This window comes from Dermochelys coriacea, chromosome 1, assembly GCF_009764565.3.
Source record: "Dermochelys coriacea isolate rDerCor1 chromosome 1, rDerCor1.pri.v4, whole genome shotgun sequence".
NCBI lineage: Eukaryota > Metazoa > Chordata > Testudines > Dermochelyidae > Dermochelys > Dermochelys coriacea.
Window position 1 is genome coordinate 168,942,166 of NC_050068.2, and position 25,456 is coordinate 168,967,621.

At 41.3% G+C, this 25,456-nt stretch overlaps 1 protein-coding gene across 5 annotated transcripts in view; it reads left to right on the forward strand.

The window, feature by feature from the left end:
- The first annotated feature begins 9,900 nt into the window (after window positions 1-9,900).
- The window catches only part of LOC119850223 (amyloid beta precursor protein), a 296,641-nt gene continuing 281,085 nt past the window's right edge, over window positions 9,901-25,456 (forward strand). For 2 of the 5 annotated variants that reach the window (XM_038388150.2, XM_038388151.2), the window contains exon 1: window positions 9,901-10,411. In XM_038388150.2, the coding sequence (XP_038244078.1) occupies window positions 10,352-10,411 (60 nt within the window). In that variant the 5' untranslated portion in view covers window positions 9,901-10,351. Of the gene's footprint in view, window positions 10,412-11,076; window positions 11,253-25,456 lie in introns of those variants that run through there. The other 3 variants (XM_038388153.2, XM_038388154.2, XM_038388152.2) reach the window with 3 other exon arrangements.

Here is a 25,456-nt window from a genome sequence, read left to right on the forward strand (position 1 = left end):
GGGGGGGAGGTGTTATAGTGTGGATGATGGTGTGGGTGGATGAATGAATTGAGGAGGGAATAAGAGAGAGAATGTGACTGACTGGAAGAAAACAGTAAGGGTGTCAAGAGGGGATTATTGGAGTCTCTCAGTTTTCTCCTACCTGGCCCTTTTCTTTAAAATGCCCCAGTTTTTTAAATTGTGTAGAGGGAAGAGGAAGTTGCTTTTCTTTCCATCCCTTGTCACCCACGTCCCTCATCCACATTAACAACCTATTCCATCACATGTGCACACCCACCATAAGGTCTCAGGTTTTCCCTAGGAAAATCTTGCCATTTTACAGAGGAAAGGTAGGGGTTGGAGAGGCAGAAGCTGAGGGTATGGCCCCTGGGGACCCTTCTTGGGAATACCAGTTGAACTGGCTACCTTTTGGAATTTAAGGTGCTGATTTTGACCTGTAAAGCCCTAAACAACTTAAAATCTGCCAACTTCTGAGACTAACATTCTCCCTGTGCAATACTGGATTAGATTCATAGAATATCAGGGTCGGAAGGGACCTTAGGAGCTCATCTAATCCAATCCCCCTGTTCAAATCAGGACCAATCCCCGATTTTTGCCTCAGATCTCTAAATGGCCCCCTCAAAGATTGAACTCACAACCGTGGGTTTAGCAGACCAATGCTCAAACCACTGAGCTATCCCTCCCCACAAAAAGGATCCCCTTCAATTTAAAAGGAGGCAGCTAAGAGGGGACTCTGTGAGAGCCCATTCACTTGGAATTTACTTCCTGCACACTACCTCCCTGTTAAATTTGAAATAATCCAAATTTGTTGACTTTCCAGGCATGCTGCAAAGCCAATCTATTTGCATGGGCATTTGGGGAAGGCTAAGTTGTGTAGCGTTTTGAACAAGCAAGCTGAAGGGCAGTTTTCTGGCTGAGTGCTGTTTTGTGGTTGGTGGGATCTGCAGCTGTTTTGTTTTTATTTACATTAGTACAGATTGTGGCTGGGACTTTCAAAGAAGCCTAAAGCAATTAGGCACCCAATTTCTATTGAAATACAATGGTATCTGGGTGCCTAATGCCTTTTTACCTTTGAACATCCCAGCCTGTGTTTTTCAATCAGGTTGCCTCAAGCTTCTGATAGGCACTTCTAAGACATAACTCTAAAAGAAATAAAATAACTGCATTCATTTTTTTCTCTATATTCTGTATAGAAGCATTACCCGCTTCAGCTGAGTTCACTCAGATCCTTAAACATTTTTAATGTGTACCTCATTCCAGCTTCTTCTTTTTTTTTTCCCAATGAAGTGGTAAGTAAAGAGCCAAGACTCTGATCCAACAGCTGATTCTACAAACAGACTCCAGGGCTCAGACAGAGCCCCATTGCCTTCACTCTGTGTGGATGCAGGGATCGAGCTGCATAGAATCACTTGTAGGATTGTGACCAGAATCTGGGTCCAAGTCAATATAGAATCACCATGATTCGGCTCAGAATTCTTAATAAATCCTAGCACAATTCCTTTCTTTTATCACTGCCCCTCCCCCCCAAAAAAAGGAATTAAGGAGGAATTAGGCATCATATCTCAGGACATTAAAAACACATGCCACAAAGACAATATAAGATAGCTGGCATATTTGTATAAGTACAAATACACATATGACTTAAACATTCTCAGCAACTTATTCTAACTGTTTAAAAATAATTACTACTCCCAAAGATTCTGCATGGTGGAGAAGAGTAGCCTGCAACATCTAAGTATGTATTAATGAGTACATTACTTGTATTCTTAGCTTGTTGATACCTGAGATGGGAGGAAACGGAGCACTAGACTGTCTTTCAGTTGCAGTATTTTATTGACACAGAGATCAGTCAGCACAAGGCCTAAAACATGCAGGGAGACTCATTGCATGCAGTGAAAAGAGTGCAGTGAATGGTAGATACATTCTGCAGGGCACATTTGCATTCTGTAAGAAATGGGTAAACAAAATCACGGATGGCAAATCAGAGTCAAACAAAGCAGAAGACACATTCTGAATATCTCTTCTTTGAGATTGCATCAGCAACAATGGCCTCTACAACTCAATATGTGCAACTGGGATAGGCATGCAATAATGTTGTATTTGCATGGCATGTAGCAGTGTGCATACAAAACCACATCCTAATAACTAAGGACTTATTCTTGTACACTTCCTTATTTATCTCATCTGTATACCTTGCCTCTCTTCGAATTTAGGATTGTGTTCTCCTTATTCACTCATCTCTATCACTTTTACTGTCTACATGCTTCAGCAGATACCATGTTATCCTAACTCGGTGTTATGCAGAAGAGAGATCATTCACATATAAGCAGGTCACTATGGCTACTGGTTACCTATTATGTAAAGCAAGTCTGGGAGCCAAATATTAACGCACCCTGCAGAATTCAGGCAAATATAATCTCTTATATGGTACCTCTACCCTCAGTGAAGTCATCCCCACCCCTGGTTGCTGCTCACATTGCAAACTTCCCTGGGTTTGATCAGGTACAGTTCTCTTTTTTCTGTTTTGGAGTAAGTTTTATAGCATCTATTATCTTTGCTCATGAGGTGACTCCAAAGAGCTCATAGACCACAAGGTCAGAAGGGACCATGATGATCAACCAATATATCCAGATGTTTCTCCTCCTCTGTCACTTCCAACTGATACATCCCCAGTTTATAGCAAAAAGTCTTGTTGTTTAGTCCCTAAATGCATGAACTTGCACTTTGCACTATTACCTTTGATCCCATTTCTATGACTCCTATTTATAAAGTCATCCAGATCTTCTTGTATGATATTCCAGTTCTCCTCTGTATTGGCAATACCTCCCAACTTTGTGTCATCCACAAATTTTATTAGCACACTCCCACTTTTTGTGTGAAGGTCAGTAATAAAAATGTTAAATAAAATTAGTCCCAAGACCAATCCCTGAAGAACTCCACTAGTAACCTCCCTCCAGCCTGACAGTTCTCCTTTCTGTATGACCCGTTGTAGTCTCCCCTTTAACCAGTTCCTTATCCACCTTTCAATTCTCATATTAATCCCCATCTTCTCCAATTTAATTAACTAATTTCCCATGTGGAACTATAATAAAATGTCTTATTGAAATCCAGGTAGATTAAATCTATTGAATTTCCTTTGTATAAAAAAATCAGTTATCTTCTCAAAGAAGATCGGGTTGGTCTGGCGCGATCGATCTTTTGTAAAATCATATTGTATTTTATCCTGAGTACTGTTCACCTCTATGTTCTTAACTACTTTCTCTTTCAAATTTTTTTCCAAAACCTTGCATACAATTGAGGTCAAACTAACAGGACTGCAGTTTCCTGGATCACTTCCCCCTGCTTTCTTAAAAATAGGAACTATATGAGCAATTCTCCAGTCATAGGGTACAACCCCCCCGTTTACAGATTCATTAAAAATCCTTGCTATTAGGCTTGCAATTTCATGTGCCGGTTCCTTTAATATTCTTGGATGTAGATTATCTGGTTCCCCTACTTCCACACCTTCCTGTCCCCTACCCCAATTAGGCCCATTAAGCTGTTTGAGTTTGACTTCCATTTTATATATGGTAATTTCTACCTCCATATTCTTGTTCCCATTAGCCACTCTGGCACTACCCCTGCACTTTCTGACCTCCAAGACACTGTGTTTCTGAAAGGTAGTTACACAGTGGCAAGTAGATTAATTTATAATCATAACAGTTAAAGATCCAGCATAAATTGTATGGAATTTCAAATACAATGAATTCTGTGCTGTTAAGAAATTCTGTTGGAAGGTCTGAAATGTACTTAGAAATTTTCCCCTACATTTTTGGACCTGTGGAGAAATACTAATACAGGCTGGGACTTTCAATGAGCCTAAGGGAGTTAGGCATCCAAATCCTATTTAAATTCAATGGGATTTGGGAATTTATCTCCCTTAAATTCATTTGAAAATACTAGCTTAGTACTTAAATAGAGCATTTGTGTTAAGTGAATTACAAAGGAGGATGGGCATTATAATTCCCAGTGGAGAAAATGAGGCACACCAAAGTTAAGTGACTGTAAGGTAAGACAATGAGTCAGTGGCAGAGTCTGGACCAGAACCCAGGTCTCCTGACTTGGAGCCCTCTACTCAGCCTGAGAACAACTGAAGTCATTTCAATGAAGGTATTGGCAACATCTGCCCTATGCTTAAAGTTGACTGAAGAAGCATCTATAATGTGAATAAAATATAGTTGGGAATGGGGCTAATAGTAGCATGAGGGATAATTTTATAACAGGGGAGAGAATAAGTCACCATGATTTGCAACTGACGGTATATCAGTCAGCAAATATAAGGAAATGTTATGCACACTGCACTATTAAAGGGACCCAGCTGAAGACATCTGGAAGTACTTTAATCAAATCTATGCACAAGAGGTCTTTCTGCCTTCAAAATTCATGTATGACTCCTGCTATTATAATTCTCTGTGAGATTTTGGCAATCATCGAGGGAGAAATAGGCCTCACTGACAGTCTACAGTCTGATATTAAAACAATAGAATATTTTAAGTGTTGAGCCACTATAGTATATTTTCTAACAACCACCTTGCCTTCCTTCAGCTGTTGTTTTGTATTTTCTTTTTTCTGGGGAGCGGGAGTGGATATTTAACAATCACTTCTGTCTCCTAAGGCTGAAATAGCCTAAATCTGTTCAACTTCTGGGCACAAAGCAAAGCCTATCTGTTTTTATTTTGTTTTGTACCTGGCATTTTGTGGGAGTGAAGGTGTAGAGGGGGTAGAATGACATATTGGGTTACTTGTTTACTATTGGCTATATATGGATTTTGTTAGAGAGTGAAGCCAATTAGGATATTTTAATATACTGTACAGTATTTGTATATGATTTTAAATAATGGCAAGGCTCTGAGCTTTTTGGATAAGGGCCTTTTGTTATCTTAGAAAGTTCAATGAAAAAATGCATTTAATATTTGTTTTGTTGGGGAGGGTTGTCTATATGCAACAATATTTACATCTTAATATATTATATATTTTTACTGTAAATCCATGCCACTCAGAAAGACAATGCCCACTGTTTCAAAACAGTCAAACTATGAAGCATGGCATGTAAATAGTATATCTACAACCTGCTGGGAAAATAAAGGTGGCTAAGAAAGCAAAGCAAATTTAGCAAAATCACTTCTGAACATGTTCAGTAGTCATCTGCAAAGAATTAAGGTGCCACAAGTACTCCTTTTCTTTTTTCATTTAATCACAGCCTACTACGGCCCTTTCCACTTTGTGGTATCACCTGTGCACATTCTCCCTTGCTCAGTTGCTCAACTTTTAGTCTCTTAGCTATTGTGATGTGATAATTTCACTAGTTCCCCAGTTATCGTAGAGTTTTCTAGACTAGACCGAACCTGAATATCTATTCTAAAAAACAAATGGAGGAGAAAAAAAATCTTTCAGGCCCTCTTTATATACCACGAAGAAGAAGGAAAAAATGTGACCAATTTTTTTTCCCCTTTGCAGGTCATCTGCAAATTTTGTAGCACCTATAAACTAGTAGTACTAAATGGGCCCTCAGTTGCTATTGCCTTTCAATATTGCTAACTTTATATTTCCTTATACTATATTATAAACTAACATTGCTGGATTGAACAGGTGTGGACTGGCTGTAAATGTGAATACTACACATGTGTCATGCTTACAGGTCTAGCTGCATCTTTGATTCCTCTCTGAGTGCATCTCCTCAGGTGTTAGGGCCCTATATCAATATCCTTCTCAGGATAGAATCCTGTGTAAGCTCAAACACTTGTCTCTCTCACCAACAGAAGCTGGTCCAATAAAAGATATTACTTCACCCACCTTGTCTCTCTAATATCCTGGGACTGACATGGCTACAATCACTCTGCAAACAATGACTTACTATATGCATGTGTTGGTATATATGTTAGATGTAGCTGTTGGACACTGCAGAACTGTGTAGGATCTTATCTACTATCTACCTGCCAGAGATCACTGAAATCAGCAAGTGTGATCAGAGCAAATCCCAAAAGCCCAGTCCCTCCACGTAGTGCCTGCTCCATAGGCACCGACTTCTACTGGCACCGGTGGGTGCTCGACCCCCCCCCCCACCTCTGGCCCAACCCTGACTCCACCCAGCCCCGCCCCTTTCCCAGCTCCTTACCCAAAGTCCCCACCCCAACTCCGCCCCTCCCTGCCCCTATTCTGACTTCTTCTCCACATCCCAACCCTGACCCCGCCTCTTCCCCGCCTCCTCCCCTGAGCGTGCCATGTTCCCGCTCCTCTCCCCTCCGTCCCGGAGCTTGCTGCAGCTGTTTAGTGGCAGCAAGTGCTGGGTGGTAGGCAGAGGAGAAGGGACGTGGCGCACTCAGGGGAGGAGGCGGAGGAGGAGGTGAGGTGAGGCGGGGCGGGGAGCTTGGCTGCCAGTGGGTGCAGAGCATCCACTAATTTTTCCCCATGGGTGCTCCAGCCCTGGAGCATCCATGGAGTCGGTGCCTATGCCCTGCTCATTAGTTTGCTTGAGAAGGTTCATATTTGTTTGAGGCTAAACTGCCTTCTAAATATATGTGCTTGAATCTGAAATAAACCTGTGGAGTTAATATATTTTATTATTGTATCTATCCACTTTATAGAATGCTCCAGTTAAACCGGGGGGGGGGCAAACTTTTTGGCCTGAGGGCCGCATTGGGTTTCAGAAATTGTATGGAGGGCTGGTTAGGAGACGCTGTGCCTCCCTAAACAGCCAGGCATGGCCCAGCCCCTGCCCCCTGCTATCTGACCCCCCGCTGCTTCTTGCCCACTGACGGCCCTCCCAGGACCCCTGCCCCATCCACCCTCGCTGTTCTCTGTCCCGACTGCCCCCGGACCCCCCACTGCCCCATCCAACCCCCCTTCTCCTTCCTGACTGTCCCCTGGGGACCCCTGCTCCATCCAACCACCTCTTCTCCCTAACCACCCCCAGACCCCCCACCCCTAACTGCCCCCCACCACCCCATTCCAACCCCCCCTCCTTTCTGACCCCCCCAGAACCTCCACCCCGACTGCCTCCTGCTGCCCCATTCAACTCCTCCTCTCATTCCTGACTGCCCCCCTGGGACTCCTGCCCATTCACCCCCCCCGCTCGCTGCCCCTGGAATCCCCGCCCCTGACTGCCTCCCACCACCCCATCCAACTCCTCCTCTCCTTCCTGACTGCCCCCCACCCCAGGACTTCTGCCCCATCCAACCCCCTGTTCCCCACTCTCTGACCACCCCCCAAACTCTCCTGCCCTCTATCCAACCTGCCTTCCCCACTCCCTGCCCTCTTACTGCACTGCCTGGAGCACCGGTGGCTGGCGGCGTGGCTGCACCAGGACAGGCACCTGTGCTACCCGGCTGGAGCCAGCCACGCACTACACAGCACAGAGCACCGGGTCAGGCAGGGCTCTGCAGCTGCACTGCCCCAGGAGCTTGCCGCCCTGCTGCCCAGAGCATTGGGCCAGTGGTGCAGTGAACTGAGGCTGCAGAGGAGGGGGGACAGTAGGGGAAGGGCCGGGGGCTAACCTCCCGGGCCAGGAGCTCAAAGACTGGACAGAGTGGTCCCGCAGGCCGGATGTGGCCTGTGGGCTGTAGTTTGCCCACCTCTGAGTTAAACTCATGTGGCATATATCTGGAGGGGTGGGATGGGAGGGTGTGTGTTGTTTGGCTTGTGTAAAATAATTAATTGATAAGCAAATAATAGCTGAACCTAATGTAGCTAATCTAATACTTGTTTATCAAGATGAGAATAGAGTGTATAATATCTCCCAGAGTAAAATACAGGGACCATGTTCCATAGTTTGGAGCATAGGTACTAACGCTCATTCCTGGCTAAATTACCCCATCTTGTAGTATGGCCCAGGAAGGTGGAAAATGCCATGAGGGTCCTCTTGCAAAATCTCTGATTGTTCAATCAGTAGGTGGGCTTTGCTCTTCTAAAGGCCCACCCACAAATCTTATGGATTCACATGAATCCAAGACCAGCCACTGAGAGGCCCTGTGTCTGTGCACCAGCTCTGTGGCTCTGGCCTTGATCTTTGATAAAGATGAGGCTCTGGCAGCAGAGCTTCAGCTTTATCTCAAAAGGGGATAGATACCAACTTCAGTGTAGAAACAGCAGAAAGGACACTACAGCCCCAGGATCTATTAACATCTTTTCCATGTACTCCATTACAGGAGGTAGGGACAAATTATGTGGCTCCCTTCATTTGGCCTGGCCATTTCTCCCTCATATGTGGACTTTGGACCCATGGACTGGACTCCGGGGGGGGGGGGGCAGAGGAGAGTGGACATGGTTGCAGAGGCAGCTCCAGTCTGTGAGAAAGTGGAGATATGCAGGCAGAAGTTCTGGTATGGATTTGGGGAAGCATGGTCACACCCAGAGATTTTAAATAGCAATTTAAACAAGCTGAAACCATTGACAATTGTTAAACCCACATACCCTACGTTATGTCATACAGGGAGATCCCCAGTATTGATGGTTTACAACAATAAGAAAACTCTTGAAATGAACATGAAATTTGATAAAGATCATGATTGCACAAAACATTTGCTTCTAAATTTGAAAAACACAAAAACTATTTTTTGTAGGCTTTGAGGATAGGGGGTTTATTAAAAATAGGATTACTTTTGAATCGAAGTTAATATATTTTGGGACAGATCACTTGGTATTTTTGAAACTGTATGTGGATGAAGATAACTGTTCACAAGAAAATATGCTATTTTTCTAACTTTCACACATTTCAGTGTGAATCTATGATAAAGTTTATCCATTTAGGCTTCCTTGCAGATTTATTATAAACACGTTATATTATACAATATTAATTCTGTTGAGGCCGCAAGAAAATAGTTTTTCGTCATGTATGGGTCTTGGGCCCCAATCCTGCAAGCACTTACACCTGTACCTAGTTTTACTCATGTGAGTAGTCCCATAAATTCAAGCACAGATGCTGCAATTAGTAGTAAGCAATGGTGCCCCTTTATGGGCACAGCTATCCACCTACAAGGTATCAGTTGTAGAATTTTGGCCTTGCTCTTGTGTTTGCAGGACTGCAGTCTCGGGAATTGAACCTACGCTTACCTACAGGATCTAGCACCCTGATAAGGTCATTAGATCATGGTATAACTTATCAATGTTTAAAGAGACTAGTTTAATATGACTGCTAGCCAGTTTGTAAAAAAATTAATGAAGAGCAAAATTTCTACAAATAATCTGCAATTAACTTGTGAATGTGTATCAGAGTAGCAGCCCGGTTAGTCTGTATTCGCAAAAAAAGAAAAGGAGTACTTGTGGCACCTTAGAGACTAACAAATTTATTTGAGCATAAGCTTTCTTGAGCTACAGCTCACTTCATTGGATGCATTCGATGAAGTGAGCTGTAGCTCACGAAAGCTTAGGCTCAAATAAATTTGTTAGTCTCTAAGGTGTCACAAGTCCTCCTTTTCTTTTTTGTGAATGTGTATTTCTGGAGACTTCACAAACATTTTGGGGGTTATCTCTGCACCTATATTAAAACAGGGATGACTGATCAGTCAACAAAGTACTCCTAGGCATATGGGCATTCTGTAAAAGATATCAGCAAAAACTGCTGCAGGCAGAGAATTACAATAGCTTTCGGAGCAAGGAAAATATCAGTGATCCCAGAGCGATTAAAAAGATGTTCTAGTTACAAAGCAGGAATACAAATCCAGCATCAGTTTAATGCCTGAACTCTTGGTCCTGGGAGATGGGCTCCAGGACATCGAGAACGGCTGCCTCTCCGACATGAGCTTGGAAGCAGCTAGCAAAATGTGTCTTTTATCTGGACTGAATTTCGTGAAAATGATGCGTTGCGCCTCTCTGGCTGGGGCGCAAGCGGCGGGTCTGGCAGCAGTCTCACCGGAGGTGCCTCCAGTGCCTACGTTTTGCAACAGAAAGGCAGTTTGCCGTCCCTAAAAATAGCTCCCGCCTGCCTCGTGCGGGACATGCAGCAGGGGAGCGGGCCTGCCAGCGCTCTGGCGCACAGAGGCACCGCTCCCCTCCAGCTGGGGGAACGCAGATCGGGCGTGCACGGGGCTGTGCGGCGGCGAGCCTGGGCGGGCAGGGAGGCGGCGTGGGCCCGGCGCCGGCCGGCTGCGCTTCCCCCGCGCCGCCGCTAGGGGTCTCCCCGGGGCGTGTGCGCGGCTCTGGGTGGGCTGGGATATCAGCTGACTCGCGCGCTCGCCGGAGCTCGGCTGCTGCTGCCGCAGCTCACTCCGATCCCCCAGCAGCGGCGGCGGCGGCGGCGGGCAGCGGACGCGCGGATTTACAGCCGGAGCCCCGCCACCTCGCTGGTCCCCCGTCCCCCCCCCCCCCCTCCGAGGCGATGCTGCCCCCTTTAGCGCTCCTCCTGCTGGCCTGCTCCTGCACGGCCCGGGCTGCCGAGGTAAGGGGCGGGCGGGCGGGGGGCTGCCCACTCTCTTCCCTCCTGCTCGGCTTCCCGGAGCCTTTGTCTGGGGAGAGCCCAGAGCCGCCCCTGTCGCCGGATGGCTCGGCCACATCCAGGCGCCGCCAAGGTGGGCGAAGGGACCCGTGCCTGTCTCCCGAAAGGAGGGGCCGGGCTCCCCCAGCCCCCTCCGTGGCCAGGCTGCCTCCCACCGCTGAACAATGGGCTCCTCCGGCTGAGCAGTGCAGGGAACCCAACCCCCCCCCCATAAATAAATAAAGGGGGGAAGGAAGCTGCGAAGTGCCGCGCACCGACCGCAGCCCCTGCGCGCCTCCGGCTCGCTGCTGGGTTTCATTGTGTGCGAGCTCCCCGCCCCGGGGGTGCGGAGACCTCGCCGGGGGGGGGGGGCGGAGGCAACAGTCGTGCCCCCCCCCTGGGGCGGGGATGCCCCGCGGCGCACGGACGCCTGGGGAGCTTGGAGCAACGCCCGCTGCCTTGTTCCTGGCTAACTTCAGCGGTGCTGCCCCCTGGGCCGGGGGCAGGAGAGACCTCCCCCCTCGCGGGGCGCAGCCCCTCGGCCTGGGCTCCCCCCCCCCGCTGCGGGGCAGGCGATGAGCAGCGGGGAGCGAGCGTCCCTCGCAGGGCAGGTCCCCGGGGAGGCGCCTGCCGCTGGAGCCCGCGCGCTGCGGCGGAGCCCGGGGCGGGACACAAAGAGGTGGCGCCTCCGCCGGCCGGAGCGGCACCTTCCCCGGCCTCTGCGGGCCGGATCCCCGCGGAGAGGCGGCTTTGCTCCCGGGCGCGAGCGGGGGGCGGGGGTTTCCTGCCCCCGGGCTCTGCTCAGGTGGGCTGGGCGCGAGGGCCGTCCTCTGGGTTGGGCGGGGAGGAGGCGCCTTCTCCCGGCTTTGCGAGGGGCCGGAGCCGGGCTGCGGCGGGTTTCTCTCGGCCGGGCGGGTACAGGGCGAGCGCAGATTCAGAGCGGGAAGATGGCGCCTCTGCAGTGCAGCAAAGACAGGCTGTCATGCCAGCTGCGGCCTGGAGCAACCCTCCCGCCGCTAGGTGTTTAACAGTGCTCCCTTCCGTTCGTGCCCCTGCCCAGCGGTGCTGCGAGCAACACGGCCCTGCCTGCGAGCAGGAAAAATAGCCAGCACAATGTTGGGGGGCCGCCACTCAGTCCCCGTTAAAACTAATACCCGCCTGTACGCTCCCTTCTTAATTGTTGCCCTGTAATTCCGCGGAGGGGAGGGTTCCCTGGGGGAAAACATCCCAGCCCCATGCACAGGTTAGGACAGCTTTGCTGTTGTGCTGAGCTTTTGTAGATGCTCGAGGGTCCCGTCCCCCCCGTTAAGGGAACTGTGGATGGGTAGAAAGAAGAATTAAATATGTCCTAGCGCCTTTGGAATTGAGGAGGCTCTGAAAAGAGAGAAGGAATCATAACTTAATTTCTTAAATTGGGTCCATCGTATACACAGTGAATCTTAGTGGGCAACAAATGCAAGTGCAGCCTGGTTGCTCCCCTTCATACAAAATCAGGACAGATAGTCACCTTCTGATCTTGTTCTGTTCTTGTTTTCCAAATCTTTCCTTCAAAGGCACAGGTTCTCCCTCTCTGAATAAAGCGATTAACGCCTTGCTAGGAAGGAGGAATTTAAAGAATGGGAGTGTAAGTGAGCTGTAGCTCACGAAAGCTTATGCTCAAATAAATGTGTTAGTCTCTAAGGTGCCACAGGTACTCCTTTTCTTTTTGAGAATACAGACTAACACGGCTGCTACTCTTAAAAACAAACAGCAAGCTCAGTATAAACAGCTAAGCAAAAACCTATAAAGAAAAGGAGTACTTGTGGCACCTTAGAGACTAACACATTTATTAGAGCATAAGCTTTCATGAGCTACAGCTCACTTCATCGGATGCATTTGGTGGAAAAAACAGAGGGGAGATTGATATACACACACAGAGAACATGAAACAATGGGTTTATCAGACACACTGTAAGGAGAGTGATCACTTAAGATAAGCCAAATGCATCCGATGAAGTGAGCTGTAGCTCACGAAAGCTTATGCTCTAATAAATTTGTCTGTCTCTAAGGTGCCACAAGTACTCCTTTTCTTTTTGCGAATACAGACTAACACGGCTGCTACTCAAAAACCTATAGACTGCCATTCAGCAATGAACCACAAATCTTTATTTCCCAGGGGGGCCCTTCAGAATATCTTACTCTAGATAGATGAGATGAGGCAGGAACACATTTTTTTAAAACTTCTCCTGAAATAGTTAATAAGAAAATACATAGAACTCAAACGTTAAAATCGTTCCATGAGTTTAAAATTAAGAGGCTTTAGATTCAGGGTCTGTTCTCATAAACGCTTCCTGTGGAGTGGAGTGCTTACAACTGAGAGTGATCTGAGGGTATCTTGCAGGATTAATTTTTAAATGGTTTGGGTTCTGTCAACTTGATTCAACCCAGTATTATTTTAAATATGAATGAATCAAATCTCCACCTAGATGCTATTAGCTGAAAACTAAAATAAGGTTACATGTAGAGACAAAACAGGAGGTCGAAAAAGAGGGTAGATTTTTTACGTCTTTATTTTGCTGCAATACTGTCTTGGGTTCTGATCCTGCAAACAGTTATGCCTGTGAATAATTCTACATGAAGACGGCGAGTTAGTCCCGCTTACATGTATAAGTGCTTGTGGAATCAGGGTCTTGGATTTTTTTATCAGTTTTGTGTTTCTATGGGAAAGATTAATTGTGTCCAGTTTTAGGGGCCCTTCCCTCACCCATCCTTATAGTGCTCTCTGCTGAAGAGCGATATTCTGCATTTTCAGAATATTTGCTCCTATCTGAGAGTTTGCTGCTTGCTTTAGAGTCTTTTAAAATCTTCCTTCTAGGAATAGAAGTTTTTCTCCAGCCGTTTAAAATTGCTTTGGAATTCAGAAAGTAGCAGAAATTCCTGCAGTTGTTTAAGAAATCCTCCTTATCCCATGTTTTTGGGGTGGGGTGGGTGACCGGAAATTAGAAGTTAGGATAAGGATGAGAAATTGTTTGAAATGGTACATGGAGGAGAATACTAAGGCTTCTTGAAACATTTAAAAAAAAATGCATTCCTTATTACTAGTGCACTGACCTTATACTTGTTTAAGTAACTTTCTTGTTTTCATCCCATGTGATTGACTTTTGTTGAAGAATGGAAGATCCACTAAGCAAAAATTGTCATGAGTATGAACAAGCGATACATATAGTTAGAAAGCCATTTTTGCTTCTAATTATCGTGTTCTTGAATTGATATTTTCTATTTTATCTGTTTCCACTAATTGTGTTAATTTACTGAAATCGGACAATCAGGCACAATTAAGTTGTCTTCCTGATATTTCTTACTGAACAATCTCATTTTATTAGCTGAGATTTTCTCTTTTAATTAGAGTATTAGTGGAAATATCAAGATTTCTGTCAGCTGTTTTGAATGCTCTAGTTGTTCCAATGTTGTTTACAAGTGAGGTGGTTCTAGCATGTTAATAATACTAAAATTAAGATGTCTAAACAGGTTGTACTTTAATTCATTTGGTATGTTAGCCCTTAGAAAGTTATTGCAGTTAATGAAAATACAAAACATTTATTACCGAACAACATTCTTGACATAGTGACTTGTAGAATTTTCTCCCTGGACCGCTTATTTACTTTAAGGAAGAAGAGAGGTTTCAGAGTAGCAGCCGTGTTAGTCTGTATTCGCAAAAAGAAAAGGAGTACTTGTGGCACAAGTACTTTCGTGAGCTACAGCTTATGCTCAAATAAATTTGTTAGTCTCTAAGGTGCCACAAGTACTCCTTTTTCTTTTTAAGGAAGAAGATAGCTGTTGGGATTTTTTTTGTTAATGGTTTGTGTTTTTTAAAAAAAGAAACTCCAAAAAACCCAACCTGTTTAAAGGAAGGACATCAATTTGAAATCTAGACGGCAATTAAAACAAAACAAACATCTAAATTAGTTGCTTTACCTGCTCCTGTATCCCCTGAAACCAAAGTTTATAGTTAACAAACCTTTTGAAATTTCCTAGAAAACCAACAAACAAAAAACGTAAAGTACTTTTCTGTTACTGTCTGAGACCTACCTCAACAAGAGAAAATGATTATGCAGGGGAAACAGTGGAAATTGGTTCTACACATGATGCTGGCCATTCAAATAGTAAAAGATAACTTGTTCTCTACTCTCATTATAGTAATGTTACTAAGCAATGGGTAAAGTATATTCACACAAATATTCTTTTATGAGACAAAGAGGGTAAGGTCACTTTTTGTAGTTCACAAGCTTGTTTCTTTCACCAACAGAAGTTGGTCCAGTAAGAGATACTACTTTGCCCATCGTATCTCTCTTATTGTATCCTGGGACCAACACAGCTACAGCATCACTACAAACTACTTTTAAGAAACACACTTTCTGGAGAAAGATTATAAATTACTTCATGTTTCATAAAACAAACCAAAAGAGAGTAGAAATACAAAGTGAGATGTCAAGAATTTGAAGCAAATTCTTTGCCAGAGGCTGCTTGTGCAGTAGATCAGATGATCTTTCTTTATTCTATGCTGGCTGGCCAGCGTTTTGTGCAAGCTTTATGCCAGAGTGATACAGACTCTCATAGCATGGCTTTGTGAAGGTTTATACTGTTTGATCTTTGCATTTGTGTTTGTTAAATATTTAGTTGTGAAAGATAAACATGGGGTATATTTAGTTTGTGTGTAAGATCTTTGAAGGAGAACAAACATTTTTCCTTCTATCAGTTGTCTTCTTAGAGTATGAAGCTCCACAAAATAGTTTCATAACTTAGCAAATGTGTATAACTGATTAATTGGCAACTTCATTTTTATTGACTGATTTGTTTTCAAACATCTCTGTGAAATAATGCCCACAAGCTGTTGGTTGCAGATAGCTGGTCGACAGAACATTTGAATCACATCTAAGTTGCAGTACGTTTCAAAGGGTTGGTTTGGCTTTTTTAAGAGTTATCTTTACACTGAAATTATGTTTGTTGCTCATTTACCTACTCAATCGGTTATTTCTCCCCTTATATGATCTTACTGTAAAATTCAGAATTCCCTAATTTGCAAAACATAAGGTTACTTGCATGCATTCTTCCTGGAGATTTTTAATTCTTTACTGTTTTTCACTCCAATCCTGCTCCCCTCTCTCTCTCTCTCTCTCTCAAAACAAAACCAATCAAGAGAACAACAGCAACAAAAATTGGAATAACATTCTCCCAGTTAACATTTGAAAAATTGCTAGCACTGCATATGGGTTTTTACTAAATATTTATTAGTTAATAAGTATTTTGTTAAGTAAATTGTAAAAACATACAATGAATAGGAATAATTCTACTCGTATCAGTAGTCTATAATTGGGTTTATGTATGGTAATATGTTCATCTAGTGTGCTGTCTGTCATGCTTTTAACACTTAAGTCTGCAACTGTGTTGTTGGAGTTAAATTCTTGGGATTTTGGAGAAATCCTCTGCTATAAGAAGATTACAAGTGAAGCAAATTAAAGAATTTGTTACTGTGTTACTTTCTTTTAGCTTGGTTAGCTTTTAGAACATGTTCTTATATGATATGAGTTCACAAATTGCTGCCAATCTGAACAATGTCAACATCTGGAGAGAAAAACAAAAAATGAGAACCTAAAGCAATATTGCGTGAAAGAACCTTTTAATGGAAAAGTCAACAATGTTCTCTTATTGTTAAGTAAAAGAATATAATCAGAGTTGTATGATTCTACAATCCCAGAATTTGTGGAGGAATCTACCTTTTCCCCATACTTTGCTTCAAACTTGTTTAAATTTTAAACTTTCAAGGTTTTTAAAAATATATTTTCTAGTAGTTTGGTGGCAGTACCAAAGACGTAGAGAACTTGAACTAGCTGTGCTGATTGAGAGTTTTCAGACAGCCTGAAATAATAGCTCAATGAAGTGAACAACCCCTTACATCTTAATGTGCTGTTGATTCTGAAACCTGTGGATAGCAATTTAAGCATCAGTATTGCTAACAACTTCATTTCTGCTAGTTTAGCAAAAACATCCAGCCTAGCATCCTTATCCCATGATCCTGAACAGCTTCCGCCTTCGCTTGGTTCCAAAAAGCTCCAGTGGCATCATGTCCAGTTTCTAAAACCTCTTTCCTTTCCCCTGAGCATTTCTATGAAGTGGCTGTATTGTCAATATACAAATCTGCAATGTAAGAAAAGCGTAAACTAAATTGAAATGATAGTCCCTGCCACAGACAGCTCACAGATCAAATCTGTAGCATTCGATTAGAGAGTGGGCTGGAATTAAAAACGTATCTCTTTTGTATAAAATGTGGTCACTTCGACACTGCAGTTGTCTAAAGAATATACAGTAGAGGACACTCTGTTTTTAAAAGGTGGTAAATTCAAATCTAGTAAAAGGAAATATGTTTCCACGATTCATTGTTAAACTCTGGAACTTATTGACACGATAAAGGCCAAAGTCTTAAGAGGATTCAGAAAAGAATTATCCATTCACATGGATAACAAGAATATCCAGTTGTTAAATTAAAGTACTGAAGAGAAGTAATCCCTTTTGAAGGGACATAAATCTTCAAGTCTTGGAGCATGAGTCTCTAACTATTGGGGCTTATAAGTAAACTTAGTTTCTTGGAATTTTACAAACATGGGGCAACAGAATTATGGCCTGTAGGACTCAAGTTAAGTTTGGGGAATGTAGTTGTTCCTGGTTAAGAAACTCGCTAGCAGAAGAAGAGTTCTCTCTAGCTTGAGAGTTTATACCTTCCACCAACAAAAGTTGGTCCAATAAAAGATATTACCTCACCTACCTTGTCTCTCACTAGTATGACTATCCTTTTTTTTTTCTCCTGAGCATTTTCTCCTCTTCCATTTTCAGAAATTAGAATTAGAAGTTGGCTCAGCAACTGAATAAAGATGAGCAAGAGAAATAGGCCAACCACTGGGAATTATTTCAAAGCTCTGTGGTTACATCATCTGTGTTCCTGAAGCACATTTGCTGTTACCTTTTCAGTTGAATGGGAAACTGGAGAGGGCTGGTGCTGGAGAAGAGAGAGACTGCTTTATTCTAAAAAATAATATTAAAGAATCACAAACCTTGTAATTAAAACCTAGCCCAAGAGCATAGGCTAACCAAAGAACTCTTTTATTTTTCTCAAAAAGAAAAGGAGTACTTGTGGCACCTTAGTGACTAACAAATTTATTAGAGCATAAGCTTTCATGAGTGCTCTAATAAATTGTTTCTCTAAGGTGCCACAAGTACTCCTTTTCTTTTTGCGAATACAGACTAACATGGCTGCTACTCTGAAACCTGTCATTTTATTTTTCTGATTCTCTTTCACTTCCAGACTTGCTCTTGTTCTCAGATGCCATGGCATAGCTTTGAGACAGAAACTTTGTGGTTGATTGTGTGTTTACGGCAACAGCAAACTTCAATTATTTTTAAACTTCAGTTATAAATACCTTTTATATAACTCAGATACTACACTAAGCCTGAAATGTGGAACATTATGATAATGCAATTGCTTATTATCATATGTCTTTGCATGAATAAAAGAGATCTTGCCAAAAAAGATCCACTTGCTCCTTTCTTTTCTTAAATGGCAAAATGATTCAGTAATAATATTAGTTGTTAAAGATTTGTTAGTTTATATTTTAATCTCTTAAATTCACTTTAAATCTTAGAAAATAGTATGCTCCGGAAAGCTGCTCACACACTTTCTTTCTCTCTCTCTCAAATAAGCATACATTTATGCACAGAAATACAGCATTGTTTTCGGGGAAAGTAAACTACAGAAAAGAAATGCAGGAATAATTTGGAATGGAAAAAGAAACCTCCAATCATAATGACCGTATGTTAAGTCAGTGAGGATAAAGAAGTCAGTGGTTGTAAGATGACTCATAGTCAGGAATTAAAGAAAAACAAACCAGAATAGTTATAGGTATTATAAATGAACATGAAGTAATTTTAGTCCAGATTATGGATAAATAGTAATTGACTTAAAATATGAGATGTGAGTTAGTCCACAAAGGTTTGCAATATTTCTTAATACGTTTCATCAAGATCAGTAATAACATGCTATCCTAATACTAGATAGTTTTGAGTGTCATTTTCTGCAATTTTGCAGTTCCACTACATGTGGTGTCCCCTCCCCCACCTTTTTTAATCCAGAGCTGGTTAAAATTGCTTTTTAATGTCAGTATTTTCAATTTTCTTTAGTGTTTTGGAGCATCCACTGAGACCTTCTGATAACTTTTTCAGCTGTCTGGGCCATTGCACTATTATCCTTGAAGGGATGGTGTTTATAAAACTGTATATTGTTATCAGTAACAGACAATTAAAACTGAGAATTTTAGGTCTCCAGTTTACTTGTTATTGTTTGTTATGTCAACTCTTGGAGTTCTATCACAAGTTACTTGATCTTTCTTAAAAGTCCCAACTCCTGGGGTCATGTGATTATGTGAGATTCTCAGATTTAATTAAAAAGAGAGAGTTTCTGACCCTTGTGAGAAAAGCCTGAAAATCTGAAGCCTAAATGCTCAAAAAACCTGAAGGCATATAAAGGACCCAGTATGTATTTTTTTTTTTTTTAAAAAATGTCCTGCCTTTTTAGCCACTCTCTCAGTTTAGATAGCGAAAATCATTGGCTTGTTAATATTCAAGACTTGCAGGCAATGTTTGTTTTAACAAAACAGCTGTTTTCACTATAAAGTAATAGATTTATTTTCCCCAGAATTGTTTTGTGCTTTTAAATTGATGATCTTCCTTTCAAAATCTGGTCAGAAAGATGTCACAGCTCTTAACTGTTTTATAAAACTGTCTTAGACTAGTTATAATTAAGAGGATCTCCTTGCCATTTGAACCTACATTAAAACAAAGTTTTGCATAGGAATTGTCATATTGGATCAGACCAGAGATCATATTTTTAGGAGTTGCCGATATTGGACGCTTCACAGGAGAGTGTTAGAATGCTTATAAGTCATGCTATAGATGGAATGGTAAGGTTCTTCTATTGATCCATGCTGTTAGCAAGTGTTGGAACCATGCAGAAAGTGGCTGACTGATTCCTGCTGACTCACTGTAGCAGACATGATTCATTAACTCCACTCTGATTATAAAGAAGGTTGAAGTGAAGGAAAAGGGAGCTAAAGTCTGGGATGGAAGTATGTGCAAGGAAATATGTATGTGCTAGGAATAGCCAAGTTTGGGGGAATAACTTAGGCAGAGATACAAGGTGGAGCAATTTAAACCAAGGCAATTTACTGTGATGATTTAATGGATTTTGATATATTTTTTTAAAATAATGGATTTAAATGAGTCTGAGGCTAAAACTAATTTGAAAATTTGTGCTATTTTAGATTAACATTTATAACGATTATAAATATCACTTGGTAGGGTATACGTTTGAATTTTATAAATTGGCTATTGGCAAGGACAGACTATTCACAGTTAAGGCACTGAGCTTGCAAACACAAAAAGAATCGGGTGTGTAACTTCAATCACATGAATAGTCCTGTTGACTTCAAATTGTGTTTAAAATTAAGCATGTGCATAAATGTTCTCACCATGAAGGGCTAAAATTATATTTTTATTAAAAGCTTTTTTTCATAGAATAAAATCTGCCACTTGCAAACGAATTTATTTTTAACAATGAGAAGTCCAGATTCTATTTAAAAAACAAACAAACGTTTAAAACAGCTGTTACGCACAGGCCAAATATAAAACAAGACCTGAAATGTTAGACTCCTTAAACCCATATTTAGGGCATGTCTTCACTGGCAATGTTAAAGCATTTCTGCGGCAGCACTTTAATGTGGCTTGTGTAGTCGTGCTCTAAAAAACCCACCTCCACAAGGGGTATAGCTCCCAGCGCTGGTGCACTGTCTACTCTGGCACTTTACAGTGCTAAAACTTGCAGCGTTCAGGGGGATGTTATTTTCCCCACCCCTTCGCGAGAAAGTTGCAGTGCAATGTAGTAAAGTAAAGTGCAATGTAGGCAAGCCCAAAGTCACTTAAAGGTGGGATTTTCAGAGCCATCTGGCTTATAAGCACAAGCCCTACTGACTTCAAGCTGCAAGATTTGATGGGAGAATTGCTTGGTCCGGGCATTTCAGATTTATTGCCTTGTTGAAGTTCAATTTATCACAAGGTAGTGTTGATTGCAAATACAGCTCAGGATATTTGATGGTGATTTTGGTGTTTTGAATTTGTGGTGTTCTCTCAGTAAAGATACTAATGAAGCCTTGAACATTGCTTTTTCAGCATAGATGAGCATCTTATGTTTGAAAGTTCTTGATAGAAACAAATCTCTTATATGAAATCTGAAATTCTGCTAATTAAGGAAACAACTACAAAGCACTTTAGCAATTTAAGACTATAAAATGGGAAGCGAATCAAGAATTAGCAACATCTAAATAAAAAATAGAAATCATTTTTATACACTGATGAGGTATGTATTTGTTTTGAGTTGGAGATGAAACCAGACCCCAGGAAGAGGGTAAGTTTGTACTATATCCAGTGCCTGTGAGATTCTTTGCTGTACAGATTGGGAACTCCATCTGCTTACATCTCTTCATCTTAGGTCCATGCAGTCAGTGGTTGGCTTGTCTCTTTGAGCGTTCCTGAGAAGAATGGTTTTTTTTTTTTTTTTTGAAAATCAGTTTTTCTTTGTTTGCTGTGTTGTAGCTGTGTTGGTCCCAGGATTTTGGAGAGACAAGGTTGGTGAAGTAATATCTTTATTGATCCAACTTTGTTCTTTTTAAATAGTTTCCTTGAGTTGTTTAGATAGCTGTTGCTCTCCTGGTAAGAATATTTTGAATATATATGTTTGAATATATATATGTTGAGCTATGTATCCAAGTGGCTGCATCTGCCAAAAAATATATATATATATATATTAAGCTGAATGCTGATCATTAAGAAATATATCATATAGCTCAGAGAAGATGTTCAGGTATTTTCTTTAAGAACAATGGAGACTCATTCAAATGGTCATCTTACATTTTGGGAGTGTTACTTTTTAACCAAAATTCAGGCTAGATATTAAAGCTGAATTTCTTGAACTGTTAGTGACAAATTCCATTAAAGCAAAGTATTTAGTATTCAAGGAATGTTTTGTGTTAGGAATCATAAAGAAGTTAGCACGTAGGTTGCGAAGACCCTGTGTTACCTTTTCTTACACTAGTCCAGCTCCCATCGACTGATATAGGAATTAAGCCTGTGTTGTCAAGAGCCAAAATTGCCCCTTAGGTCTTATGAAAACTGAATTGATTGTCAGTTCCAGCATTTTAGTGGCCTGTCCATCATGATGACTACTGTATTATTTTGTTCATAACTATTGGACTTCTGACAAACTGGCTGTCTGGAGTTTCTATAAAAAAAAAAAGTTTTCATGCCCTTTGTAAAGTTTACACAAGCCTAAGGCATTTCTTCAGTTTGTAATATAGCATAAGGGGAAAGCTATATTTTTGATGGCTTGTTATGAATCTGTACATAGATATAATGTTCTGAATCATTTTAGCTATTCTTGGATATTACCCACATCTATAGTCCGATACAATCAAATAAATCTAATCTTATACAATCTCAACAATATATGTTGCAGACTTTGCACTTGAACAGTTGTTCAAGCCAAATATTGCCTGACTGCACATATTTATATGAGAAAACATGACTGGCAACATAGAGGATGAAAGTGTTGGTCATAGAGTAGGTAGTTCGGATTTCAATTTTTTTTTCGGACTTTAGCCACTTTGTGTATTAAATATCATCTATCACGTTGAATAGGACTTTTGCCATAATATATGCCATGAAATCAATAATTAGAATGGACTTATGTTCAATGGCATTAAAGTTGAGTGTCACATTTGAAGTACATATTCTGGAATATTTTTGGCTTCTGCTAAGTGATTTACTATAACTGTTTCTCTGAAATATTTTATAAATGGGTTTAAATTAATTTAGTTTTGAAATGTAGTATTAGATATATTTAGTGAATTAATAAATTAAAATTGGGGTCCCTTTAAGAATAATTTGTGTAAGTCCAGTGTTTCACACTGTCTAATAAGCCTTAATGAATATTTCTGAGCATGCTGTATATGTTCCTTATTTAGCCAAAACATTTAAATATATGCTTAAATCCATCCCTATTCAGGAGACTCAATGAGATTTAAGATAGTTCTTAAGTGTTTTTTTGGATAGAGTGGCTTTTTTAAAATTGGGGCCTATCTGCCTATAAATTTCCATTGGTGTAGAAAAGTACTAATTTTAAGGCATGTATTTAAGCTTCTACCTCTTTTTGTGACATCAAAAGGCAAAAATTATAAAAAGATATATCCTTACCAGTAGTCCATCCAACAGTGCCAACACCTATCACTGGGACTAGGAATTGATTCTAACAGTGGTCCAAAGAATGTCCTGAGACACACCTCATGCAGTGCTTTGAATTGTTTCGACAATTGAGTGGTGTCAGCCATACTGTGTTTGACCCAAAGCATTCCTAATGTTTACTGTATGGTCCATAAACTGTCTTGTCACCCTTAATACTGGATTTGTCCTCAGGCAAGTGCTCTCTTTAGCTGGCCTAGGTTGGTATTCAACCACTATATCTAGATTGAAGAGTTTGAATCCTCTCTTTAGTAAAGATTTTAGGTCTACGGCCTCTGCACCTTCTGGCAAAGCTACCACTCTTGCACTAGCTGCCTTCACTTGCCTCTCCAAGTAAGCTACAGTATACCTAATTGAATGACTGTTCTTAATTATGCTGGCAGCCAAATCCTTGGTATAGTTAAAGGTGACTTGCAAAGGGGGAGAAAAATTAAGTTTGTGGCCTTTTATGCTCGCTTATGATGTACTATGACAGCTTGAAAGGTTTGTTCAAATTTTAATCTGAAAAAACGTTATTGTGATTGGTAAACTGGTGAAATTATGATATCACAAGACAAGAGTGCAAGGTGAGAAGAAGGCATTTAGTCACCTTTAAATCACATGTTGGGTTTTTTTTTTTAAATACACATCCTTAAGTGCAATGACTAATAAAGGTTTTGGACAGAGAACATCTTTGTTTAAGGTTTGCCCTTCAATTCAGGTCTGAGAAGCTTATACTATAGGCTTCCTCCGGCAAAAGTTGGCAAGGTTAGATGTCATTATTGACATTTCTGAATTAAAAATATGAGCAAGAAAACAAAACAGTCTTCAGACAACAGCTTTCCTGGCCTCCTTTAAGGACTCAAAACCAGTTTTGAAAATTCCGTTATAGCGTACCTTTAGCATTTCAGCTCTCCATTGTCAAAGTTGCTCTGTGCTTAGCTCTTCACCCGCCTCTCTAAATTTGCTAAAACTACAAGGTGAATTTATTGGATTTTGAATTCAGTAGCTTATGTTGCTTTTGCCACCTTATTTGGGCATCAAAAATGAAATTATTTTCTGGTGTAAGAACAAGATAGAGGCTATTGGCCTATGGCTCACCTGCCCAACTTTGGTTTAAAAATAATTGGCTTGAGGTATTGCTTTTTCCTCATTTCTCTCTCTGCATTAGCCAAAGTTAGGGGATGACTTAAAACAAATATTTAAAGTACTGCAGAACTAGTCTAGGAGTATGAGTATAGTTTCATTTTGTTGTCAAAGTTCTGCTTGTTTCTTTCAAGAAACATTTGTTTGTAGCATCAGCTGATCTGCAAATCAAAATGGATAGAGCCCTTTTTGATGTCTTTAATAAAGTAAATACTAATGGAAATTGCGTGATCATGGGAGACTTTAACTTCCCAGATATAGACTGGAGGACCAGTGCTAGTAATAATAATAGGGCTCAGATTTTCCTAGATGCGATAGCTGATGGATTCCTTCAACAAGTAGTTGCTGAACCGACTAGAGGGGATGCCATTTTAGATTTAATTTTGGTGAGTAGCGAGGACCTCATAGAAGAAATGGTTGTAGGGGACAATCTTGGCTCAAGTGATCATGAGCTAATTCAGTTCAAACTAAATGGAAGGATTAACAAAAATAAATCTGCAACTAGGGTTTTTGATTTCAAAAGGGCTGACTTTCAAAAATTAAGGCAATTAGTTAGGGAAGTGGATTGGACTGAAGAACTTATGGATCTAAAGGCAGTTGAGGCCTGGGATTACTTTAAATCAAAACTGCAGAAGCTATCGGAAGCCTGTATCCCAAGAAAGGGGAAAAAATTCATAGGAAGGAGTTCTAGACCAAGCTGGATGAGCAAGCATCTTAGAGAGGTGATTATGAAGAAGCAGAAAGCATACAGGGAGTGGAAGATGGGAGGGATCAGCAAGGAAACCTACCTAATTGAGGTCAGAAGATGTAGGGATAAAGTCAGAGAGCTAAAAGTCGAGTAGAGTTGGACCTTGCAAAGGGAATTAAAACCAATAGTAAAAGGTTCTAGCCATATAAATAAGAAGAAAACTAAGAAGGAAGAAGTGGGCCGCTTAACACTGAGGATGGAGCGGAGGTTAAAGATAATCTAGGCATGGCCCAATATCTAAACAAATACTTTGCCTCAGTCTTTAATAAGGCTAAAGAGGATCTTGGGGATAATGGTAGCATGACAAATGGGAAGGAGATATAGAGGTAGATATTACCATATCAGAGGTAGAAGCGAAACTGAAACAGCTTAATGGGACTAAATCGGGGGGCCCAGATAATCTTCATCCAAGAATATTAAAGGAATTGGCACCTGAAATTGCAAGCCCATTAGCAAGAATTTTTAATGAATCTGTAAACTCAGGAATAGTACCGAATGATTGGAGAATTGCTAATATAGTTCCTATTTTTAAGAAAGGAAAAAAAAGTGAACCAGGTAACTACAGGCCAGTTAGTTTGACATCTGTAGTATGCAAGGTCCTGGAAAAAATTTTGAAGGAGAAATTAGTTAAGGACATTGAAGTCAATGGTAAATGGGACAAAATACAACAAGGTTTTACAAAAGGTAGATCGTGCCAAACCAACCTAATCTCCTTTTTTGAAAAAGTAACAGATTTTTTAGATAAAGGAAATGCAGTGGATC